This window comes from Hyla sarda, chromosome 1, assembly GCF_029499605.1.
Source record: "Hyla sarda isolate aHylSar1 chromosome 1, aHylSar1.hap1, whole genome shotgun sequence".
NCBI lineage: Eukaryota > Metazoa > Chordata > Amphibia > Anura > Hylidae > Hyla > Hyla sarda.
In genome coordinates, this window is record NC_079189.1 from 548,745,046 (window position 1) to 548,767,513 (window position 22,468).

Genomic DNA, 22,468 nt, shown 5'->3' on the forward strand with positions numbered 1-22,468 from the left:
GGGGCCCATGCCTTTAGCTGTGTAAGGGGCCCCGAAATTTCTGATGGCAGCCCTGGTGCTGCTTGCTATATTGCGGGGATCCCCAGCGGCGGGACCCCGGCGATCTGACATCTTATCCCCTATCCTTTGGATAGGAGATAAAATGTCTAGGGGCGGAGTACCCCTTTAAGGCCAAAATGGGCCTGGTCCTTAAGGGGTTAAGGAGATAAACCAATGATTTACATATATAAATATAAGTGGCATGAATATGTATTAGCAGAGGTGCAACAAAGCTAAATCTGTATTAACTACCATTGTTATATTGATTTCTCCTTATGTAGCAGAATGGCCTTTGGACCTCCTTGGCAGTGCAGCAGCTACGTTAGCACCCCCTATAGTCTGTGACTAAAAAGACTGAAGCTACTACAGTAAAACAGTCATTCAATAAGTGAAAATCTTACAATAATTCACAGATCATCTTCTTTATCAGTCCTGATTTGTGATCTCTTTAAGAGCCTCCTCTTCAGATCTTAAGGAAATGTTTGCTTCTCCTGCATGAAATAATACCTTATATAGAAAGCTCTGTCCCTCATAATCTCTTTGCTCTGCATTTTTTTGGTGAGCTTAAATAATTGTATGCTTATCTTCTATGCCAAATAATACTCCATATGGTGAAACTAATGGGATTTATTTTTCATAACTGACCTACTTTGCAGAAAATAAAACTGCTTTCATAGCCTTTGGCAGTGAATTCTGATCCGACACACAGATAGAGAAGGTACTTCTTTAATGACTCGCATTAATTCTAATGATAATTTCCAACATGGAGAGCGGCTCGTTCAGCTGGGTTTATGGTCTAACAGCATGAAATAGCATTGATGTATACCATTAAAGGGGTACTCCGGTGAAAATCTTTTTTCTTTTAAATCAACTGGTGGCAGAAAGTTAAACATATTTGTAAATTACTTCTATTAAAAAATCTTAATCCTTCCAGTACTTATTAGCTGCTGAATGCTACAGAGGAAATTCCTTTCTTTTTGGAACACTGACGACATCACGAACACAGTTCTCTCTGCTGACATCTCTGTCCATTTTAGCAACCATGTATAGCAGATGTATGCTAAGGGCAGCATGGTGGCTCAGTGGTTAGCACTGCTGCCTTGCTGTGCTAGGGATTTGGGTTCAAATCCCACTAAGGACAACAATAAATAAAGTGTTATTATTATTATAATAACATCAGCAGAGAGAACTGTGGTCGTGATGTCATCAGAGAGCATTCCAAAACAAAAAGATTTTTTAATAGAAGTAATTTACAAGTATGTTTAACTTTCTGCCACCAGTTGATTTAAAAGAAAAAAGGTTTTCACCGGAGTACCCCTTTAAATTAATCAGGAGTACTGGGACTATGTGGTATAGGACTGACTGTGATGCATTTGTGTCTTATCTTTAAGAGAATCCGAATTCCATTTGGGGGTTTTGTTTTCATTGGGGTTTTCGTTACTTTGTATAAGAGAATGAAATGTTGTAATTAAGTTACTGTCTAGTTTATTTTCTTTACTTTTAATTGATTGTCATGAAGTTACTGTCCCTAAACTTGTGGCACTCAAGCTGTTGCCAAACTACAATTCCCAGCATCAATCTGTTTGTTTGTTTTTTCATTAGGCATGTGATATGTCAGGCCTGACAATAAGAAATCATTGTGTCACATCTGGGCAGGGGAGGAGTGCACACTAATCTCGCCCACTCCCTCTATCCCTTCCTACTTATGTACCTGCCCTATGTAGTGGGTCCGTAACCACAGTGACGGTTCCTACTTACAATAAGTGAGGGTAGTCCAGTTAAAATAATAAACTATAATGTAGACGGAGGTCGGGACGCACAATGAAATCACTCACACTAACAGAAAAATAACTAAATATACACACAATAAGTCGCTGTCCACAGTCCGAGTCGATACCAAGAGGTTACAGATAAGCCAATTCACAAAGCCAGGAGAAGAGTCATAGAGCGGAGCCAAAGGGTCAAAATGCCAGATATAACCGATACAATATAAATGCTAGCTAGGAGTACACAGAGCTCTATAGCAGGCAAGGATTGGGAGTAGACGGCCAGCTTATATAGGCCCAGACCAGGTGCTCACATCAAGGTCAGTTGACCAGTCCAGACAGCTGGGCATAGCCCAAAACAAAACAGAAAGAGCTGTCAGAACCGTTTAACCCCACGGGTTCTGACAAATTGTTGGTATGGGTGTCTCGGACCAGAGTTGTGGAGCAGATGGATGTGTCAGGGTCAATTGTTTCCTTTATCACATCTCACTCTCCAATGACCTGCCAATCATCTTCAGACAGAAGTAGCTGTGGTCTAAAGTCAAAGCCGACAGAAAGTGCTGTGGTAAAAAGTCAAGGTGGACAGAAAAGCACTTTGTGGAATTGTAGCATAAAACCCACAAAACTATGGCCTCTCAAATCATGCAGAGTTGAATGCAAGTTTGCAGGCACCAATGTTAGTATCTGTACAAACATGTGTTTATGGCCATGAGTCGCAAAGTGCTTCCAACACCACTAGGAGAACACTTGGCCAATACACTTTTTGTCAGCATCTTGATGTTATTGGTAATATGTCTTCTCTGCTCATTCCAGCCACAGATGCAACCCACACCTTTGTGGCCACTGCCTTTCCTTTCATAACATGAAATGCATAAAGTGGACATATAGCCCCTGATGAAAATGTGGATTCATAAATGCTTAAATAGGGTTTGAATGGGCGAGAGTGAGCATATGATGTTATTATTTGGATACTTAGTGGCACTGTAGTTTTGGTTGAGCACTGTACATTTGCTATTATTTTGGCACAGTATAGTGTTATTATTTGAGCAATGTATAGTGTTATTATTTGGGCACTGGGAATAGTTATTTTTTAGGCACAGTATAGTGTTATTATTTGGGCATGGTATAGTGATGTTATTTGTGCACTGTATTGTGGTATTATATAAGCACTGTATATTGTTATTATTTGGGAACCATAAAGTGATGTTTGAGCACTGTATGGTGGTAGGATTTAAGTACTCTATTGTGGTATTATTTAAGCACTGCATATTGTTATTATGTTGGCATAATAAAATTATATTCAAGCACTATATAGTGTTATTTGATGAGCAATGTATAGTGGTATTATATATGCATAGTATAGTGATGTTATTTGAGCCCTGTATAGTGGTATTATCTTCTTCTGCACATTGCAATAAACCAAATGTAAATTGAGCAAGGGAATTTTACTATTAGAACAATAATGGTGCAATTCATGGCTTAAAACTTGGGAAGGAAATTTAAAGTGGGCACTCTGTTGCTAGATTCTATGGGAGGGGGCGTGACATAGACATGAATGTAGAGGGTGTGACGTGATGTCACGTCCTCTACATAAGATGTCTAGCAACTGAGTACCCCTTTAAGTTAGCCTAATTTACTTGGCCCCATATATGCTTAACATGCACTGCTGGAAAATGATAGAAACAGAACAGTTCATAGTAAAGAAAGAAATAAGACCCTACTTTACCTTATTGTTTTCTTCACAGAGTGTAACAAGACCGGTGTGCTCAATGAGTACACAGGGTTCACAGGTCATAGCATGGCTTTGTTTATGATCTTGTGATTACCAATAATTGTGATGGCTACAGACTTGTTAATTTAGGATTATTTATTTTTGTTTTGTTACATGGCAAATGTGCTACAATGTAACTAAATAGTCTTGGTAACAGTTAACTGTTGTATGTTTTTCAGCAATTGCTGTACATATTAGCTGTTGTAACTCATTCCTTTTATTCTGTGTCTTTATAGCAGTTCTGCCATTAACAAGCACTGGGAAGCAGAACTGGCCACACTCAAAGGAAACAATGCCAAGCTCACAGCAGCCTTGCTGGAGTCTACTGCCAATGTCAAACAATGGAAACAACAGCTTGCTGCGTATCAGGAAGAAGCAGAGCGTCTCCACAAACGGGTGGGTATTGACATCTTGTACCAGAGCTAGGTCATAATGTAGAGCTGTAGGTGGTAACTCAGGCCAGACAGTGCATTATGACCAGACAATGCATTGTATTCACAGGAAGTAACCTGTCATATTAATTTCCTGAAATCAACTTGTCCGATATATTCTTATATATTTACCATATATTATGGTATCCTTATGATTGCCATAGGTAGTTGTTATGTAGCTTTCTTATACATTTTTGTGAAGACCTGAAGTTGCTCAAGGTGCTGAGGATGAGATGCATTTTGCCAGGCTTTGGTACCAGTATATATATATATATATATATATATGTCTTTCACAGAGAAAAATGCTTCTGATTGAGCTTCTTTCCTCTTCATCTATCCCCTCACCCCCACCCAATACATTTCATTCATTACTATTCAATTTACACAGCTCAGTTTTATTCTTTGTTTCAAGACAGACTAGAAACTGAGAGATGAGGTTACATGCTGCCCATACAAGTCTATGGAGAGGGGTGGTAGGAGGAGTGGGATGAGGTATATGATGTCACTAAATGGGCAACAGTAAATAACAAGGGAATTGTTGGATGAATATGTTTCTTAAGATGCCTATACATAGTAAAATTGATGAAAGTGGACTATTTCAACCATAACAATCGTCAGGTGAACAGTTCCTTTGGCTGACCAATGACAGTCTGTTATTGTCAAAAAAAGAAGTCGGCCATGTTGGAAATTTTTGGGTAATAGTTGGTGTTGTTTCGCTAAAGAGTATTTTTAGAAAGTTCCCAGAATATTTCCAGAAAGATTGATCATATTTTCCTGATGCCATTGACCATGTATTGTCAGTTTAAACAACTCTATGGCCCACATTTATCATTGTCTTTAGACTGTTCTTTGTGTCTAAAAAAGGGGGCATAAAAGGCGCAAGCAGGGTTTTTTGCGCCTTTTTTTGCCCCTTTTTGTTTACACATTTCTGCTGATTTTGAGTTGCAATCCACTGATTTTGAGTTGCAATCCACTGATTTTGGCAATACACATGATATAGAAGGGATTTATTATTGCACCTTTTTGTAAAAAGGAGCAAAAAAAGGCGCAAAGCCACTGAAAAGTCTCTAAAACTACACCAGCCCAGACATGGTGTAGCTTTTTGGTGTATGTGTAGACAGAAATTTCAGAAAATGTGGACCTGCACAAAATTTATCAAAGCTCTTTTACCTTTTAATAAATTTGGTGCTCCTACACATTACCAGCACACAAAAAAAAGGTGTAAAAAAATGCTTAACTTGCACTGCAATGATAAATGTGGGCCTATGTCTCCATATAGTATAATGGCCCTCTGTTCCTCCATATGGTGTTAGGCCTCCTGTGTGCCCATTATAGTATTAAGCCCCCTCTGTGCCCCTATATAGTAGATAAGCCCTTATGTGCCCCCACATAGTATTGGGCCCCTTCTGTGCCCCCATATAGTATTAGGCCCCTTAATAGTGTAAGGGCTTCTCTGTAGCCCTATATAGTATTAGCCTCTCTCTTTGTTCCTATGTATAGTTATGCCTCTTTGGGTCCCCTTATTGTTTTGCAACTCCTCTGTGCCCCCATATAGTATTAGGCCTTCACTGTGCCCCCCATATAGTAGTTAGGCCCCTCTGTGTCCTCATATAGTGTTAGGCTTTTTTTTGTTCCCCTATACAGTATTAGGTCGATGAGATTAGGTAGATGCTGCCTGCAACCACAAGTCCCTGGCAACCTCTCTTCCTACACACAATTTGAAGCTGCGATTGTCCAGCAGGGCCCTGCAGCGGTGTCCTTCGGTGGGCCTGGGGGTTTCAACTGAGCTTGCCACTCCGAACCCCGGCTGCCAAGGCAATATGTTCACCCCTGCACATAGCAACCAATCAGATTTAAACTTAAATTTTTCAGAGTTTTTTTTTTCTTTTTTAATAAAAGAAGTGAGCTGATTGATTCCTATGGGCAACTGCTCCACTATTCCTTTGCAGAGGGTTAAATAAATCTCCCCCTATGTCTTAATACAGTCTTAGCAGCTTGTTCAGTGGGAGCACATGCTTAAAATACTTGAGCATTATCCCGTACTGAATCGTTCACCACCGTCTTCTCTTTCCACAGGTGAGTGAGTTGGAATGTGTCAGCAGTCAAGCAAATGCAGTGCAAACGCACAAAACAGAACTGAACCAGACAATACAAGAATTAGAATTCACACTGAAAAAGAAAGAAGAGGTACAGTACATTTCTTCTATGTTTTATGTGGTCCATGAGAGGTGTGTACAACATTATTGTATGATAAACCCACAGGATTGTGTTTACTAGAGTGTGAGGATCTGCTGACTGCATCAAAGATGTACTTATTTTGTGCTGTCATTACCAGATATCATGTGTAAAATATTACTGTGGATGGGCAGCATATTGGCATTACTATTAGATCTAAATTGTGATATTAAGTGACTGCAGAACTATTCACATATTGTTCTCCCATTGTACCTTAAAGGGGTTATCCAGGAAAAAACTTTTTTTTATATATCAACTGGCTCCAGAAAGTTAAACAGATTTGTAAATTACTTCTATTAAAAAATCTTCATCCTTTCAGTATTTATGAGCTTCTGAAGTTAAGGTTGTTCTTTTCTGTTTAAGTACTCTCTGATGACACGTGTCTCGGGAACCGCCAAGTTTAGATGCAAATCCCCATAGCAAACCTCTTCTAAACTGGGCGGTCCCGAGACACGTGTCATCAAAGAGCAATTAGACAGAAAAGAACTACGGAGTGTGAACGGAATCTCCGCGAGCGGAGATTCCATTCTGGCGGCCGACGCCGGAGGTAGGACCGCGCAGCACTGCGCCTTCACCATTGACGGCTATGCAGTGTTCACGGACTTCCGCGCAAAGAATGAACATGTTCTTTCTTTGCGCGGAACAATTTCAGCGGCGGAATTGTCCACTATCGAAATTCCGCAGTGTGAACAGGTCTCGCGGAAGACCCATTCGCACTGATGGTAAAGTTCACAGCGCGTAATTCCGATCGCGGCATTCCGCTCACGGAATTCCGCGGGAATTACGTAGTGTGAACATACCCTGAAGCAGCACTCCAGTGGAATTTTTTTTTTTTATCAACTGGTGCCAGAAAGTTAAACAGATTTGTGAATTACATATATATACAGGGGATGTTAGCTCACCCGATCCTCCGCATGCCAAACAGAAGCCTCCAACTCAGGACGAAAAATGCAGGAGCCAGCGGTATAAAAAACTTCACCTTTTATTGTAATACAAGTTAAAACATCGACATGGACATCTCAAATACAAAAGATAAAACCACCTGGACAAGCAACATGACGCGTTTCAGGTCATGTGACCTTTCATCAGATACATCTGATGAAGGGTCACATGACCTGAAACGCGTCATGTTGCTTGTCCAGGAGGTTTTATCTTTTGTATTTGAGACGTCCATGTCGAAGTTTTAACTTGGATTACAATAAAATGTGAATTTTAATATATTGCTTGCTTCTGCATTTTTTGTCCAGATTTGTGAATTACTTCTATTTAAAAATCTTAATCCTTTCAGTACGTATCAGCTGCTGAATGCTCCAGAGGAAGCTCTTTTCTTTTTGAATTTATTTTCTGTCTGACCACAGTGCTCTCTGCTGACACCTCTATGTCTATGCCAGAAACTGTCCAGGGAGGAGCAAATCCCCATAACAAACCTCTTCTGCTCTGGACAGTTCCAGAGCCAGAGCAGAAGAGGTTTGCTATGGGGATTTGTTCCTGCCCTGGACAGTTCCTGACATGGACAGAGGTGTCAGCAGAGAGCACTGTGGTCAGACAGAAAAGACATTCAAAAAGAAAAGAACTTCATGTGGAGTATACACGAGGTGGGAGAGTAGGAAAAAGAGACCCGGGGGTGCTCCCTTGTAATGTATATCAACTTGGTGTGAGCCCTCCACTACACCTAGGTGATATACTCACCTTTTTGGTGGTGACAGAATGATCCACATTCCTTCCGGATCGTGGTTGTCAGAGTGTCATGGGGTATAATTACAGATGGATGTAGAGCTGCTGCACTCCCAACCGGTACTGGACACTCATAGGGAGACCAGTAATAGTGGTGAAAGTGGAAGTGGAAAAAATATGGTTTTGGAGGCGCTGCTCGCAGGCGGTCAGTAAACGACAGACTCAAGCCGGCACAGGACAATAAATATTTAATATTGTAAAGAACGGACAACGCGTTTTGGCATATACAGAATGCCTTCCTCAGGTCCAATGAGACAGTACACTCTTCGTTGTTGGTATAGTAGGAGTGTGCTGGTTGGGATCCTGTGTGATCGCGGTGCCGGCGTGGACTGGAAGTTCAGCAGTCCATGCCGGCACCGCGATCACATAAGATCCCCACCAGCACACTCCCAGTGTACTGTCTCATTGGACCCGAGGAAGGCATTCTGTATATGCCGAAACGAGTATATTTTTTCCACTTGCATCTGTAGTATACAGCAGCTGGTAAGTACTGGAGGGATTACAATTTTAAAACTTTTTGGCACCAATTGATTTCATTTTTTTCCCCCCCACCAGAATACCTCTTTAACATATACAAAATGAACCATCCATATAGACAGAAAAAGCTACACCAGTGCTGTAGATGCCTTGTCCATAATTTGTCCCTGGTCATTTGATAGTTGTCCTATGAATTCAATAACTCTTTATCAACATGCATTATAGACTGGTACTGAATTCACAATTCTTCAGGCTTCAGGGGTGGAAATATTCTTTGCTAGATTTTATGTCAGCACAGAACTTCATCCCACAAAGCAAAAAAAAAAGGTAATCCGCACTCACTGCTAAGAAGCTGACTAGATGATCCTAAACGGAATTCATGGAGAGAAGGACTGCAAGATACTGTGTGGGGCGCTCAACATGGTATCTTGCAGCCCTGCTTTCCATGGATTCCGTTTAGGAACATAAAGTCAGCTTCCTAGCAGTGAGTGCAAATTACAGTTTTTCGTGTGGCTTGTTGGTTATACCTTTCTTTCCCAGCACCACTGTTTGACTCATGTATATGAAGGATCGCACCCCATTGCCCCAGTGAGGTCTGGTTATTGCACGTTAGTGGTTGGATGGAGCGCTTGGTGCCCCCCCTATCTCTATTTATGCACAGAACTTCATCTGATGATTTACCTTCTGCGGAGTGTCATGGTTATGTACACATTGCCATTTTCATGTAGTTTTTGGATACTATTTTTTTTTTTAGTCAAGACTTAGGCTAGTGTCAAAAATAAGCCTTTCAGTTACACATGTTCCTTTGATCCAAAAAAAACCCCACATAAAATAGGGTGCCAAAACGGTGCCAATAAGGCGCAACACCAGCAACTGTAAAGTAATCTTATGTAAAAAATAAAATAAAAATGGCTATACACTAGAAACTTTTTGACAACAGCAAAGCAGGCCTTTGGTAAAAAAAAAACATTACATAAATAAGCATGACAGATGCCATCTGATGACAGATTTTTGTCGAAATACTGATCTGCTGTGTTGTTGTTTTTTGGGCATTCTAAAATACTTTAGCTCAAATGTAATTATTGCTGCCAGACTAGGCTACAGATCCCAGCACAGATCGATCAGTGATCTCCAAAATAGGGACCCATGCATGCGCTCCAGGCATTCTTTATGGACAATGCATGGAGAGTGTGCCAACCCTGTACTGCATGGAAAGGAAGAGACCCCAGAGATCGGACCCCCCGCGATCAGGCAGATCAGAGTAGCCCTTTAACTGTTATAATTGTGTTTATCAAAAAGATTGTTGACAGTAGTTTCCAATGACAAACAGCAGAACTTTGAGTGCAGCTCTGGATTATAAAACAAGCTATAAGCTAATTGTAGATCATAAGGACTTATGTCGGTACGCCTATATGGTGCACTAGCAGCCATGGGTAGTGCTTGTAATAATGATAATTTCTGGGCAAAAATTGGAATCGCCTCTTGTAAAATTGGCCGGTCCAGGTGCTGCCCATACTTATTGGTGAACCACAAGCACTAGTTATGGTCCCTATCGCAGAATGTTAGAGCACCAATATACAGATCCAAAAATGTGATGTATCTATTAATGCTTTAGCCAGTGAATGCGTCACTTTACATTTTATGTTTAGTAATGGAACAATTCTGAGTCCCGGAGCTGGATTACTTACTGTCATCTTTGCTGTTTTAGGAAATAGAAAGATTGAAGGAAGAAGTTGAACATGCTAAAGAACTACAAGACCAGAGAGATTCACTGAGCCAAAAATTACAGGTATTCTTCCAGATCATTGTCAAAATGTTTCTTGACAAACAATTTTTATTAAACCGCTGGGACTTTACGTACACAAAAAATATAACAAAAAAATATGTGAAATATTTCTTTACACTCTTGTAACATCTTGGAAAATGCTGGGCTCAGCGTGAAATGTAAAATCTGCTTAAATATTCTGATTCTTTGTATCATTAAAGGAATATTAATATAGACTGATAAGATTCTAATTGCATGGTTCATCCAGAAGCCAATATATGGACACAGCAATCTTGGTTAAATGAATATGAAAGAACGTTTGATAAGCTTTAAATAATTAATTTAAAATAAAGCTCAGGGATAATATAGAGAGTAATGAAAAAGACAGACACTTAATTGCAATAATAAAATGTAAAATATTTTCCAGTCACAGCAGTCACCACACAGCTTTGTAGTTGAGGGCAGACAGAGATTAATTACGCATCTCCTTCTCTTGCTCAGGAGTGTTACATAAATGGGCACCGGAGAAGGCCAGTACGGGCGTCTGACTAATTGTCCTAATAGACACCTGCACTTACAACAAAAGGCCCAGTCTTCATTTACTTTTAGCTGCCAGATCAAAAATAATTGCAAATTGCGGAATGATTCAGCCGTACACAGCACCATTAAAGGTGTCTGTACACTGAAGCCGGCCGGCAGATCAACTAATGTCTGAAAGCCTAACTTCTAACACTCCATTGTGGCTGGCCATAGCAGGGGAGATGTGGTATTACAGGCCAGCCATTCAGTGCCTTGAGAAAGTATTCTTGCTCTTGTTTTACTACATTACAAACTGAAATACAAATTGAAATGCATTTTCGGGGGTTAAATCATCTGATTTACACAACATGCCAGAGGTCCTTAAACTAGTCCTCAAGGTCCACCAACAGTCCAGGATTTAAATTTTCCGAGTTCTATTCCAAGAAAGTAACTGAAAAAAACTGAAATGCTGGTGGGCCTTGAGATCTGGGTTGGGGACCACTGCCATAGACAATGGGGGAAGTAGCGGTGTTTATGTTTGACCACTGCTACATTCTGACAAGAATCTTGGGAATCTTGTACTTGAGATTGTGAGGGACCCCAGGCTGCTAAAAATGGAAGAGATATTTATCACACATAGAGAAAGAAGAAATTGTGAATTTGTAAACATTTGCTGATCAAAATTTTACACATCATGCCAAAATGGTATTGCTTGGTGAACAGGGAATATTTGTAATAATGTAAATTGCAAGTGCGTAGAGTACACAGTATGGAGTTGTCACTGCCCTCATCTGTGGATAAGGGCTATGTGTTAATGAAAAAACCATGCAGAAGGGAAACTGTTCACCCGCACTAAACATACTATACTGAGTTTTATAGTGCATGTGAACAACATTAAAAACATTGGTCACTTACTTTAATCCTTGGTGTAGTATCAGAGTTATGCCCATTTATTTATCCATGGCTATTGCGCTCCTATGCTCAATGGAAGTGAGGAGCCAGCTTGCCAAGCTCCCCTGTCTCCTCAATATTCACTGCCAGGCCTGGCCCATGATGACTATGTAAATTTCTTTCCTCACGTCTCTAGGACGGAAGCGAGGTAGTGACTCCTGCACTCACGTGATGACAGACATTAAGAAACTGGTATATTCAGTACAGGGGAAGGCCAGACAGTGAATAATGAGGAGGCAGGGGAGCTTGGCGAGCCGGCTTCCCACCTCCATTGCGCCCAGGAGCGCTATAGCCATGGATAGATAAACGTCCAGAAGTCTGATACTACACGAAAGAATAAAGTAAGTGACCAATGTTTTTAAAGCTATTTACCCGCACTATAACGCAGTGTATTGGGTTTAGTGTAGGTGAACAGCCTGTCAGTTTCCCTTTAAGAAAAAAGACAGAAACCTGTAATGTGCATAACTATTCTCCCCCTGAAAGTCAATACTTTGTGAAGCTGTTGCTGCAATTACAGTTGCAAGTCCCTTGGGGGAATAGCATGTCTCTATTAGCATTTAACATCTATAGTAGCGTGCCACAGAGCTGAAGGCACATCTTGTGGAAATTTAGCTTTGAGAGCCACCCACCCTCGCTGGCTGGATGGCTTCCCTGTCCTATGGGGGAGCATGTGACAATACATGTCACTCTGTTTCTTCCTTAGCATCATACTCGCTCAAGCAAGAAATGTAGACGTAGTATTATTAACCCCTTAAGGATCACTTTTTTTTTTCCGTTTTTGCACTTTCGTTTTTTCCTCCTCTCCTTTTAAAAATCACAACCCTTTCATTTTTACACCTAAAAATCTATATGATGGCTTATTTTTTGCGCCACCAATTCAACTTTGCAGTGACATCAGTCATTTTACCCAAAAATCTACGACGAAACGGAAATCATTGTGCGATGAAATTGAAGAAAAAACATTATTTTGTAAATTTTGGGGGCTTCCGTTTCTACGCAGTGCATTTTTCAGTAAAAATTACACCTTATCTTTATTCTGTAGGTCCATCCGATTAAAATGATACCCTACTTATATAGGTTTGATTTTGTCGTACTTCTGGAAAAAATCATAACTACATGCAGGAAAATGTATACGTTTAAAATTGTCATCTTCTGACCCCTATAACTTTTTTATTTTACCACGAATGGGTGGTATGAGGGATCATTTTTTGCGCTGTGATCTGAAGTTTTTAGCGGTACAATTTTTGTATTGATCTGACTTTTTGATCGCTTTTTATTCATTTTTTCATTATATAAAAAGTGAACAAAAATATGTTATTTTGGACTTTGAATTTTTTTGCGCCTACGCCATTGACCGTGTGGTTTAATTAAGTATATATTTTTATAGTTCGGACATTTACGCACGCAGCGATACCACATATGTTTATATTTATTTTTATTTACTTTTTTTTTATGGGAAAAGGGGGGTGATTTGGACTTTTATTAGAGAAAGGGTTAAATGGCATTTATACACTTTTTTTTTTTTACACTTTTTTTTTGCAGTGTTATAGCTCCCATAGGGGGCTATAACACTGCACACACTGATCTTATACACTGTTCACTGCAAAGCCATAGCTTTGCATTGATCAGTGTTATCGGCGGATGATAGCTCAAGCCTGCATCTCAGGCTTGGAGCAATCAATCGCCAAAGGGACATGCTGGAGGAAGGTAAGTGGACCTCCGCACGCGTCCCAGCTGAGCGGGACACCGCATTTTCACTGCGGTGGTCCCGATCAGCCCCACTGAGCAGCCGAGAAGGTTTCACTTTCGTTTTAGACGCGGCGTTCAACTTTGAATGCCGCGTCTAAAGGGTTAATAGCGCGCGGCAGCGCGATGGCTGCCGCACGCTATTAGCCCCGGGTCCCGGCTTCAGATACATGCTGGGACCGACCCGATCGCGGGAGCCGGCCAAGGACGTAAGGAGCTACATGCTCCTCCATAGGATGCCATCTTGTAGATAGGGAAGCCATCCAGCCAGCAAACAAAAGAACGGGGGAGAGGGATGGTGGTGGCTGAGCAAAATTTTTACAAAGAACTGGTCCGTATACAAGTGCCTCACTTTCTCGATATCAGTGTAACAGCTTATAATGGGACTATGTGAACAATGAACAGTGCTGTATAAAAATCAGGGGTCCTACCTACATGGGGGCAAACTGTCTATATGGAGTCATACAGGGACAGCCTATGGCCGGTCCTATTTAGAGGGTCTTACATTCAGGGGGAAAACTACCTACAAAGGGATCCCACATACTAGTGTAGCTTGAAGCACATGTTTAGTGTCATTGGGGAGATTTATCAAGACCTGTGTTGAGGAAAAGTTGACCAGTTGCCCATAGCAACCAGTCAGATCTCTTCTTTTATTTTTCAGAAGCATTTTCAAAAATGAAAGCAGTGATCTGATTGGTTGCTATGGGCAACTGGTCGACGTTTCCTCAGCACAGGTTTTGATGAATTTCCCCCACTGTCTAACTAGAACAGCTTTCGGCTGTCCGGGCATGCTGGGAGTTGTAATTTTGCAACAGCTGGAGGCACCCTGGTTGGGAAAAACTGAGCTAGAAGGTGAACCTCTGCCCCAGTCTTAAATTTTTGGAAGACTCAAAAATTGCCTGACACATCTAGTACCTGCCCACACAATGCTGAATGGTATGTTCACACGAGTGGATCCTTAGCGCGGATTGCGCTGCGGATCTGCTGCTGAAGGACCACTGTATGCTGCCTTTACTGGTGCCTGCTTGGAGTGGCAATCCGGCGCTGCAAGCAGACACACTGCAATGTGCGAGTCGTCGGGCGCATGCGCAGTATACTTGCACATCGCGGCTGCTCTCGGCCTAGCTAAGGGAGCAGTCGCGATGTGTGCGAGTACACCGCGCATGCGCGGCAACTCGCACATCGCAGCAGTGTCTGCTCGTAGCGCGGATTGCCGCTCCAAGCATTGCCATCTCTTTCAGCGGCAGATCGGCAGCATTAGATATGCTGTGGATCCCCTCGTGTGAACGTACTCTTACTGTAGGAAAGGAGTTTTTGGGGGTAATGCTTAGAGCTGTTGGGTTTGCACCACACATTCTCATTTTGTCCACAAAGTTCACTTTTAGTCTCATCTGAGCAGAGAACCTTTCTCCCTTGTGTTTGGGAAGTTTGCCTCATACCATTTGTAGAACACCAGATGTGTTTTCTTCTGTTTTTCTTTCATTAATGTCTTCTTTTCTGTTCATTCTTTCATAAAATCCAGCTCTATGGAGTATAACACAATAACCCCCAAACGCAATCCAGGATTTGATAATATACTGAACACAATAACCTCAGAGCACAATGCCTGGGGTACAGATATCCCTATTATAGTGAATTGCCCTAAAACTTAACTTTTATTGAGATTATAAATAAAAATGAAAAGATCTCGACGCAAACCCAGCTTTCTGACACTGGGCTGTACAGGGCGACCTAAAATCCGCTAGTAATCCTCAGATTTCATGATGCCTTGCACACATTCAAGGCAACCAGTGCCAGAGGCAGCAGAACAACCCCAAAACATCGTTGAGCCTTCACTATATTTCACTGTAGGTACTGTGTTCTTTTCTTTGTAGGCCTCATTCCATTTTTGGTAAACAGCAAAATGATGTGCTTTACTAAAAAGCTCTATCTTGGTCTCATCTGTCCACAAGACATTTTCCAGAAGGATTTTGGCTTACTCAAGTTAATTTTGGCAAAAATGTAGTCTTGTTTTTTTATGTCTCTGTGTCAGCAGTGGGGTCCTCCTGGGTCTCCTGCCATAGCATTTCATTTCATTTAAATATCGACGGATAATTTGCGCTGACACTGATTCTCCCTGAGCCTGTAGGACAGCTTGAATATCTTTGGAACTTGTTTGGGGCTGCTTATCCACCATCCGGATCATCCTGCATTGACACCTTTCAGAAATTTTTCTGTTCCGTCCACACTCAGGGAGATAAGCTACAGTGCCATGGGTTGCAAAATTCTGCGCACTGTGGACAAAGGCAAATCTAGATCTCTGGAGATGGACTTGTAACCTTGAGATTGTGGAAATTTTTCCACAATTTTGGTTCTCAAGTCCTCAGTTCTCTTCTCCTCTTTCTGTTGTCCATGCTTAGTGTGGCACACACAGACACACAATGCAAAGACTAAGTGAACTTCTCTCCTTTTTATCTGCGTTCAGGTGTGATTTTTATATTGCCCACACCTGTTACTTTCCCCAGTTGAGTTTAAAAGAGCATCACATGCTTGAAACAATCTTATTTTACCACAATTTTGAAAGGGTGACAATAATTTTGTCCAGACCACTTTTGGAGTTTGGTGTGACATTATGTTCAATTTGCTTTTTTTCCTCCCTTTTTTTCCAATACAGACAAAGGGAATAAACGTGTATAGCAAAACATGTCTTACTGCAATCCTTTTCTGTGAGAAATACTTCATTTTCTAGAGAAATTTCAGGGGTGCCAACATTTACGGCCATGACTGTGTATACATACACACACACACACACACACACACATATATATATATATATATATATATATATATATATATATATATATAAAATAAACATGAGTACTCTTATAGCTACCCAGGTGACATTGCCACTGGAGATAGTAGGTTACCTTGTTCCTTCCTGGCTATTTGCTATTCTACATAACGGAAAAAAGGACAGTAAATGTGTTTGTCATACCATTTTTTTTTATTGAAAATAACTTTATTAGCAATCAGTTGTCAATCACATATACAATAAATATTACATTCACCATTAATAGCATGACAGCAATATATACAGCACAGGTTCCCATATTCTTCTGAAGCTTCTAACATCTTAATTGATTTTAAGATCTTGAAGGCAGTCTGACTATAATATGGAGATGGAATGTAAGCCAATGCTGTACTCATCTGGCAGCAGCTTATCTCTTTGAGAACAAAAAGGGTCAGGCAGTTGAAGTTCAACATGGCCGACCCTCTCTCCCAACATCATCTGTTAGGGGAGGAGAATACATATTAGACAACTGGTTAGTCCCACTAAAGATGTTGGGTTCAGCTGATGTGTATGGGGACCTTAAGTCAATTTATTTAGAAGTGTTATTAACCTGTTCTCACTTTTCAACCACAGGAAGTAGAGACGCATAACAAAGACTTGGAAGGGCAACTGAGTGACTTAGAACAGCGGCTGGAGAAAAGTCAGGGCGAGCAGGAAGCATTTCGCAATAACTTGAAGACACTTTTAGAAATCCTGGATGGCAAAATCTTTGAACTCACTGAATTGCGAGACAACCTGGCTAAGTTGATACAGCGCAGTTAAAAAGGGCTGCCACCACCAACCTTCTTAAAGACGTACCGTCTCTCTTCACAGCACGGTGGTGGGCTCTGTATCAGAGTTGCACAAAATCTGAATGGGAAAACTCCTTTCCGAGAGTTTAATTGCAAATTTCGTAGTTGGCTGAAGTGTGAAATTGAGACTTGCTTTATTAGCTAACAGAGAGGAAATTAAAAATAAAACTTGAATTACAAATTACCTCCTTATTCCCTTATTGGCCATAACGAACTTTAACACATTCAGTGCTAGGTAGTCCTAAGCTCTAGCCCTGAATGTACAAGATTCTTTCCAGTAGTTTTTGAAGCAATCCATTTCTGGTTTGCTGACAGATGAATATATAGATATAATAACAAAAAAAATTAGTCGCCAGTGTTTTTCCTTTTTCTTTCATTTTCCTTTATTTTTTTCAGACATACTATACAGAATATTGATTTATTTTATAAGTTTTTATTTTGTTATTTTCTATGAAATACCTGCTTGCAGTGTTTTGTGCAAAAACAAAAAAAAAGCAAAAACAAAAACAAAAAAAAAACCTTAGTGACGGGAAAAGCCCTTTGTATTTTTGTTGAAATCTGAACATTTTCTCAGGATATTTTTGCACTGTTGAAAAAAAGTGCATTACTAATTCACCTAGCCAGGAGTGAGAGAGACTTCACCCTAACTGATAATAGTTAGAGTACCCTCCTACCCATTGTATAATGTTCTTTCTTTTTTATACTGAAGATGTCTCTTTACAAACTTCACTCTGGTGTTTATTTCTTTACTAGAACGTCTGGTGTAAAAAGTTTACCTTTCTTTTTCTTTTGGTTATTTTAAGGCAGTTTTATTTCCAAGAAAAAAAATAAAAATAAAAAAATCGGTCTCATTTTCTTATACACTGTAAAGCCAACTCCAAAGGCAGCTGAACACTATGGAGATTAAAGTTGTTAAATTAGTATATATTTGAAGAGTATTACTAAGAATATTATACAAAAGTTTAATATATGGACTTTTAACTGCATATGAGTATGTTTTGAAATGAATGCAAAATGTTTACTTATGTATTTTGGAAGACATCATTTCTGAACGTCCGATGCATCTCAATGTATGTAGTAAGTGATAATAGGAAATCCTGTTTGTTCTTAATTATGTCTGACGATGTACTTCTATTGGGAAGACATTCATTTTAATTGATCAAACTGTGAACTCAATTTCTCCGAGATGTAATGATCCTGGTTTAGCCCCTTCATCCATGAAGACCGTTTCTGCAGAGTTTTCCTGGAATATGGTAATTTTCATTATAAAGATCTCCTTCGGGATAACAATGAAACTCTACCAACATGCCAATGGCTTTTTCCGCTTGGTGACATTTTTCTTGTACCAAGTGCCAGTAATAATGCAAATTAGGCTCCTGAGAAGCAGATCGGGAGACGTTCACAATGTGTTTCTGGTGCTGCATTTATAAGCATATACTTAGGCACTTGCTGGATATTAATACCTCAAAATACACATTTATTAGGTATAAGCTCTTGTCTGTGTCTTAATGCAAAAATGTTCTTTACTTAATGTACATTTATTTTTAAAGCGTAAAATTACGGTTTCTTTTCAATTAGGATATCGTTTCCAACTGATCTTTTTATTTTTCCAAACCTCATCACCCTCCACAACAATATACTTTGAAATCCAATAAGGCTAATAATGTTAGTCTATGCTTCCACACTTAAGATCTTATTTATCTTAAGTTAAAGGATTTGGACACCTTTGAATAGCATTTTTTTATTCTTGCTTTGAACTTCTTTTTTAATTATGTTGGGCAAAAAGAAATTCTCAAGTAAACAATTTGATAACTTTCACGTGTACAGCCTTTACAGTTTCCTGTATGAGCTCTATTTTCTATATTTCTACACAGTATACATGATTCTCCGCTATAGACTGCCCTGTATCTGCTTTCCTCTCTCCACAGCCTGTGTGAGCTGTCCTCCAGGATTTCTCTTCCTCTACTGGTGTGTGACCTCCACCTGCTGTTATTTCTAATACTGGGAAAGCAAAAAGTCTAAGACTTATCTTTCTCTGAGTAGCAGCTAAATGGTAGAAAATATCTAATAAAGACTATTCACAAAGTTGAATCATATTGCATTTACAAAATAAAAAAAATAAAAAAATCAAAGGTGTCCATATTCTTCCATATGACTGAACAAAGAAGGTTTGGGTCATGCCACATCCTGAAAAGAAATTGTGAGGTTTCAACGATTCCATGGTCTGAAAATCAAGATAAAGTCTCATGGAGTTTTTCTCAGGCCCAGAATTCTATATGATGTGTTCTATAGATAAAGCGTATCTACCATATAGGTTTACTAGAACAGAAAGGGCTGTGGGTGCTACATCTGGAATACAGACTGTTACATATGGGCAATATACCCAACTAAACAAAAGCTTAAGTCTAGCAGAGGATATCCTTCTTTACAGGCACTGCAACATTAGCCAAGTAAAAAGTTGGCATTATCTTCCCTCTAAACAGCCGTAATTGATGGCATAGGCCAGCGCCAAAGGGAGCCGTTTTCTTCTATCTACTTCCCAAATTATTCAGTCCCTGTTTAGAGTCATATGAATTATCCGACAAGGGACCGTGGCTTCTGCTATATCATGTGTGAGTGTGAGCCCTAAAACCAGTTACCCTGTGTTATTAAATCAAAGCATAAAAAGGTTTTTCTGGAATTTTTTTAATCTTTATTGGTAACCTATCCATATAATCAGTAGACTTCCGGCACTTCCGTTGCTGTTTGTGTCTGCATGTGCAATTTTAGTAGAGAACAGAGCTGTTAGCAAAAAACTCGGCACATTGTGTAGTGGCCATACTGGATTACTGTAGTTCAGCTCCCATTTAAGTGACTATGAGCTGAGCTGCAGTAACCCAACATGGCCACTACACAATGTATGGAGCTATCGGCTTCCTGCTTTGTTCTCTTTGCATGCGAGCATTGTGGCTTTCGCTAAATAGCTGATCAGCAGAAGTGACGGGTGTTGATCAGATATTGAATTGTTACATTGAATGTCATTGATGTACCCTTATAGGCTTTAAAGTCCCCCCCCCCCCCAAAAAAAAGGCAGACTGTTTACCCAGCAGTGAACTGCTTAGTAAAATGCATTTGAAAGCAATAATACCCATTCAGTTTCCTGCCAGATATGGTTGTGTACTGAGAGTTCTGAATAAATGTGTATGCCAACTTATTCCAGAAGTCATAAAGACACACTTTACTGATATCTAGATAGAATACTGGTGCAATCTCTGCCTTAACCTCTACACTGTAATATACAGAAATTGCCTCTTGCAATCATTGTGGCATTAACGCAACCAAATCCTTTTTTTTTTTTTTTTTTACAGTATAATAGGTTGATACTTCAAATAAAGAAACTCTTCTTCATTTTTTGTCTTTAGTTGGCTCCAAAACACAGCATAAAAACACCATGGAAAAGACAACTTGTATTACGATTAAATTATGTATTAAATCTAATCTGTTCTGTTCATTATGAGACTGTATCGGGGGAGGCTGCCTCATGGGCTGATATACAGTATGTAGCCTGACAAGAGTGGTTGAGAAGGATGAAGGGGCTAAATACATGTTGCTCAGTGGTCATTGAAGAGCATTACCATCTAAAGAAGAATAAATTCCAGTAAATATACATCCTTCTTGTTCAAACTTTTTGTTCTACATTTCTGGATGGCTTGATGACAACCAATGCAAAGCTTCCACTAGAATTGTCTCCCATTCTCGAATAGTGAAACCAAACCAGGGTTCCCCAAAACGGGAAGCAACTAATTTAAAATTATCCAGCATTTGCACGTTCAATATTAGCCTTTATTATCCATAGCATAGTAATAGAAGAATGGTATAGGTACAGTACAGACAAATCCCAGCAGAAGCTGATGTTTTTGGTGATAGTCTGCACCCTTAGGACTCATTCATACTGTAGAAATAAAAGGCAAAATCTACAAGGAATTCCACTTTTTATCACACTCCCATTGACTAGAATGGGGTTATTGCTGCTGTGTTAACACAGCACAATTTCCGTGTTGGATATCATGTTCAATGTTCCTCCAGATTCCGGTAGTGAAGGCTTATATGTCAACTTGAATTTTTTAGCGCTTATTTCAGCTGCAAATTTTGTGCAAAATTTTGTGCAGATCGCACAAAAGAATTCAGCAAATACATTTTTGTCTCTGAATTCTCTAATGTACACATACCCTTACAAAAAAAAGTAGTCCGGGTTTTCCAGTTGTCAGTTTTAGGCTGGGTTCACACTATGGAATTTCTAACTGGATTTCCGCTTCTGAATTTCGATCGTAAATTCCGCTGCCGGATTGTAAAATGCAGATGAATGGGTTTTCCGTTTACCCATTCATACTGCAGAATTTTCTTGGTGGAATTTCTGTCCAAATATTCCAATCTAAAAATTTGGTTAGAACATTGAACTTTGGATTCTGTAGTGTGCCAAGGGGGCACTGGAGAGTGATGTGTGACATGGCCGCAGACAGTGCTGTCATAAAGTTTTGGTCATAATATAAAATTATAGAATTTTTACTTACTCTTTGTAAAGTGTCTATAAAATATGAGTTTGGGAATAGAGCAAGGTTTTTCAGGGATTTATCCCTAATTTCCTTCCATTGAGGAGTCACCTTGATTCCTAAGCTAACTAGTTATGCTGTAATATTGCAGGCAAAGACAAACCACTACATACATGGGTATAGTTATCCCCCATTTATGTGAACCAAGTGAATTTGGCCACTTGTTCATATATTCTAAAAGGAGAAGGGAGTAAACTGCAGTCAAACTTCTTTGGCAGTGGCTTATCTCCTGGAGAATAAAAGGATTGGGCAGTTAAAATTAATTGTGCCGGAATTCTCCCCCCATCATCTGTCAGGGAGAGTCGAAAGACCCCTTTACACTATAAACTGTTGTCTGCTCCCTTCAGACTCAGTGGGTTCAGATTTAAGAAAGATGGAAGTACATAGGAGCTATACATTGGTTACCTATCAATATGTAAAAACAAACTCTAAGTCCCTTCCATTATGTGTGTGGGAACTCTTGAAACTGCTAGGAAGGGCCCCTATTGTGGTTCACTGAATATGAGACCTTGTGAATATGTATTGGTTGTCATCTGACTTTTTTTCTTCATAACTTGACAGAAGTGACTATTTCATAGAGATATTATATAGATGGTAGTACTCTGTAATGATCATCGTCCACAACTACAGCCAGCATTATTCCAAATCGTTAACTGAAGATTAAATGAAGTGACTTCTTTCATTTCCTCTTAAGGTTGTACTTTTAACTACATTTTCCATTTCTCCATAATACATCTATATTAAGAAACCTGTTGGGAGGATACATTTTCTTTTCTTGTTTACAAAATGCAAGCATCCTACAATAATAATATTATTCAAAGAAG

General features: G+C 39.8%; 1 protein-coding gene across 9 annotated transcripts in view; it reads left to right on the forward strand.

Annotated features, from left to right (window-relative positions):
• HOMER1 (homer scaffold protein 1) overlaps positions 1-18,082 on the forward strand; it is a 148,254-nt gene extending 130,172 nt beyond the window's left edge. For all 9 annotated transcript variants that reach the window (XM_056541597.1, XM_056541601.1, XM_056541599.1 and 6 more), the window contains 4 exons: positions 3,813-3,972; positions 6,084-6,194; positions 10,162-10,242; positions 16,838-18,082. In XM_056541597.1, coding sequence (XP_056397572.1) covers positions 3,813-3,972; positions 6,084-6,194; positions 10,162-10,242; positions 16,838-17,026 — 541 coding nt within the window. In that variant the 3' untranslated portion in view covers positions 17,027-18,082. The remainder of the gene's footprint in view (positions 1-3,812; positions 3,973-6,083; positions 6,195-10,161; positions 10,243-16,837) is intronic.
• Positions 18,083-22,468: the final 4,386 nt, after the last annotated feature.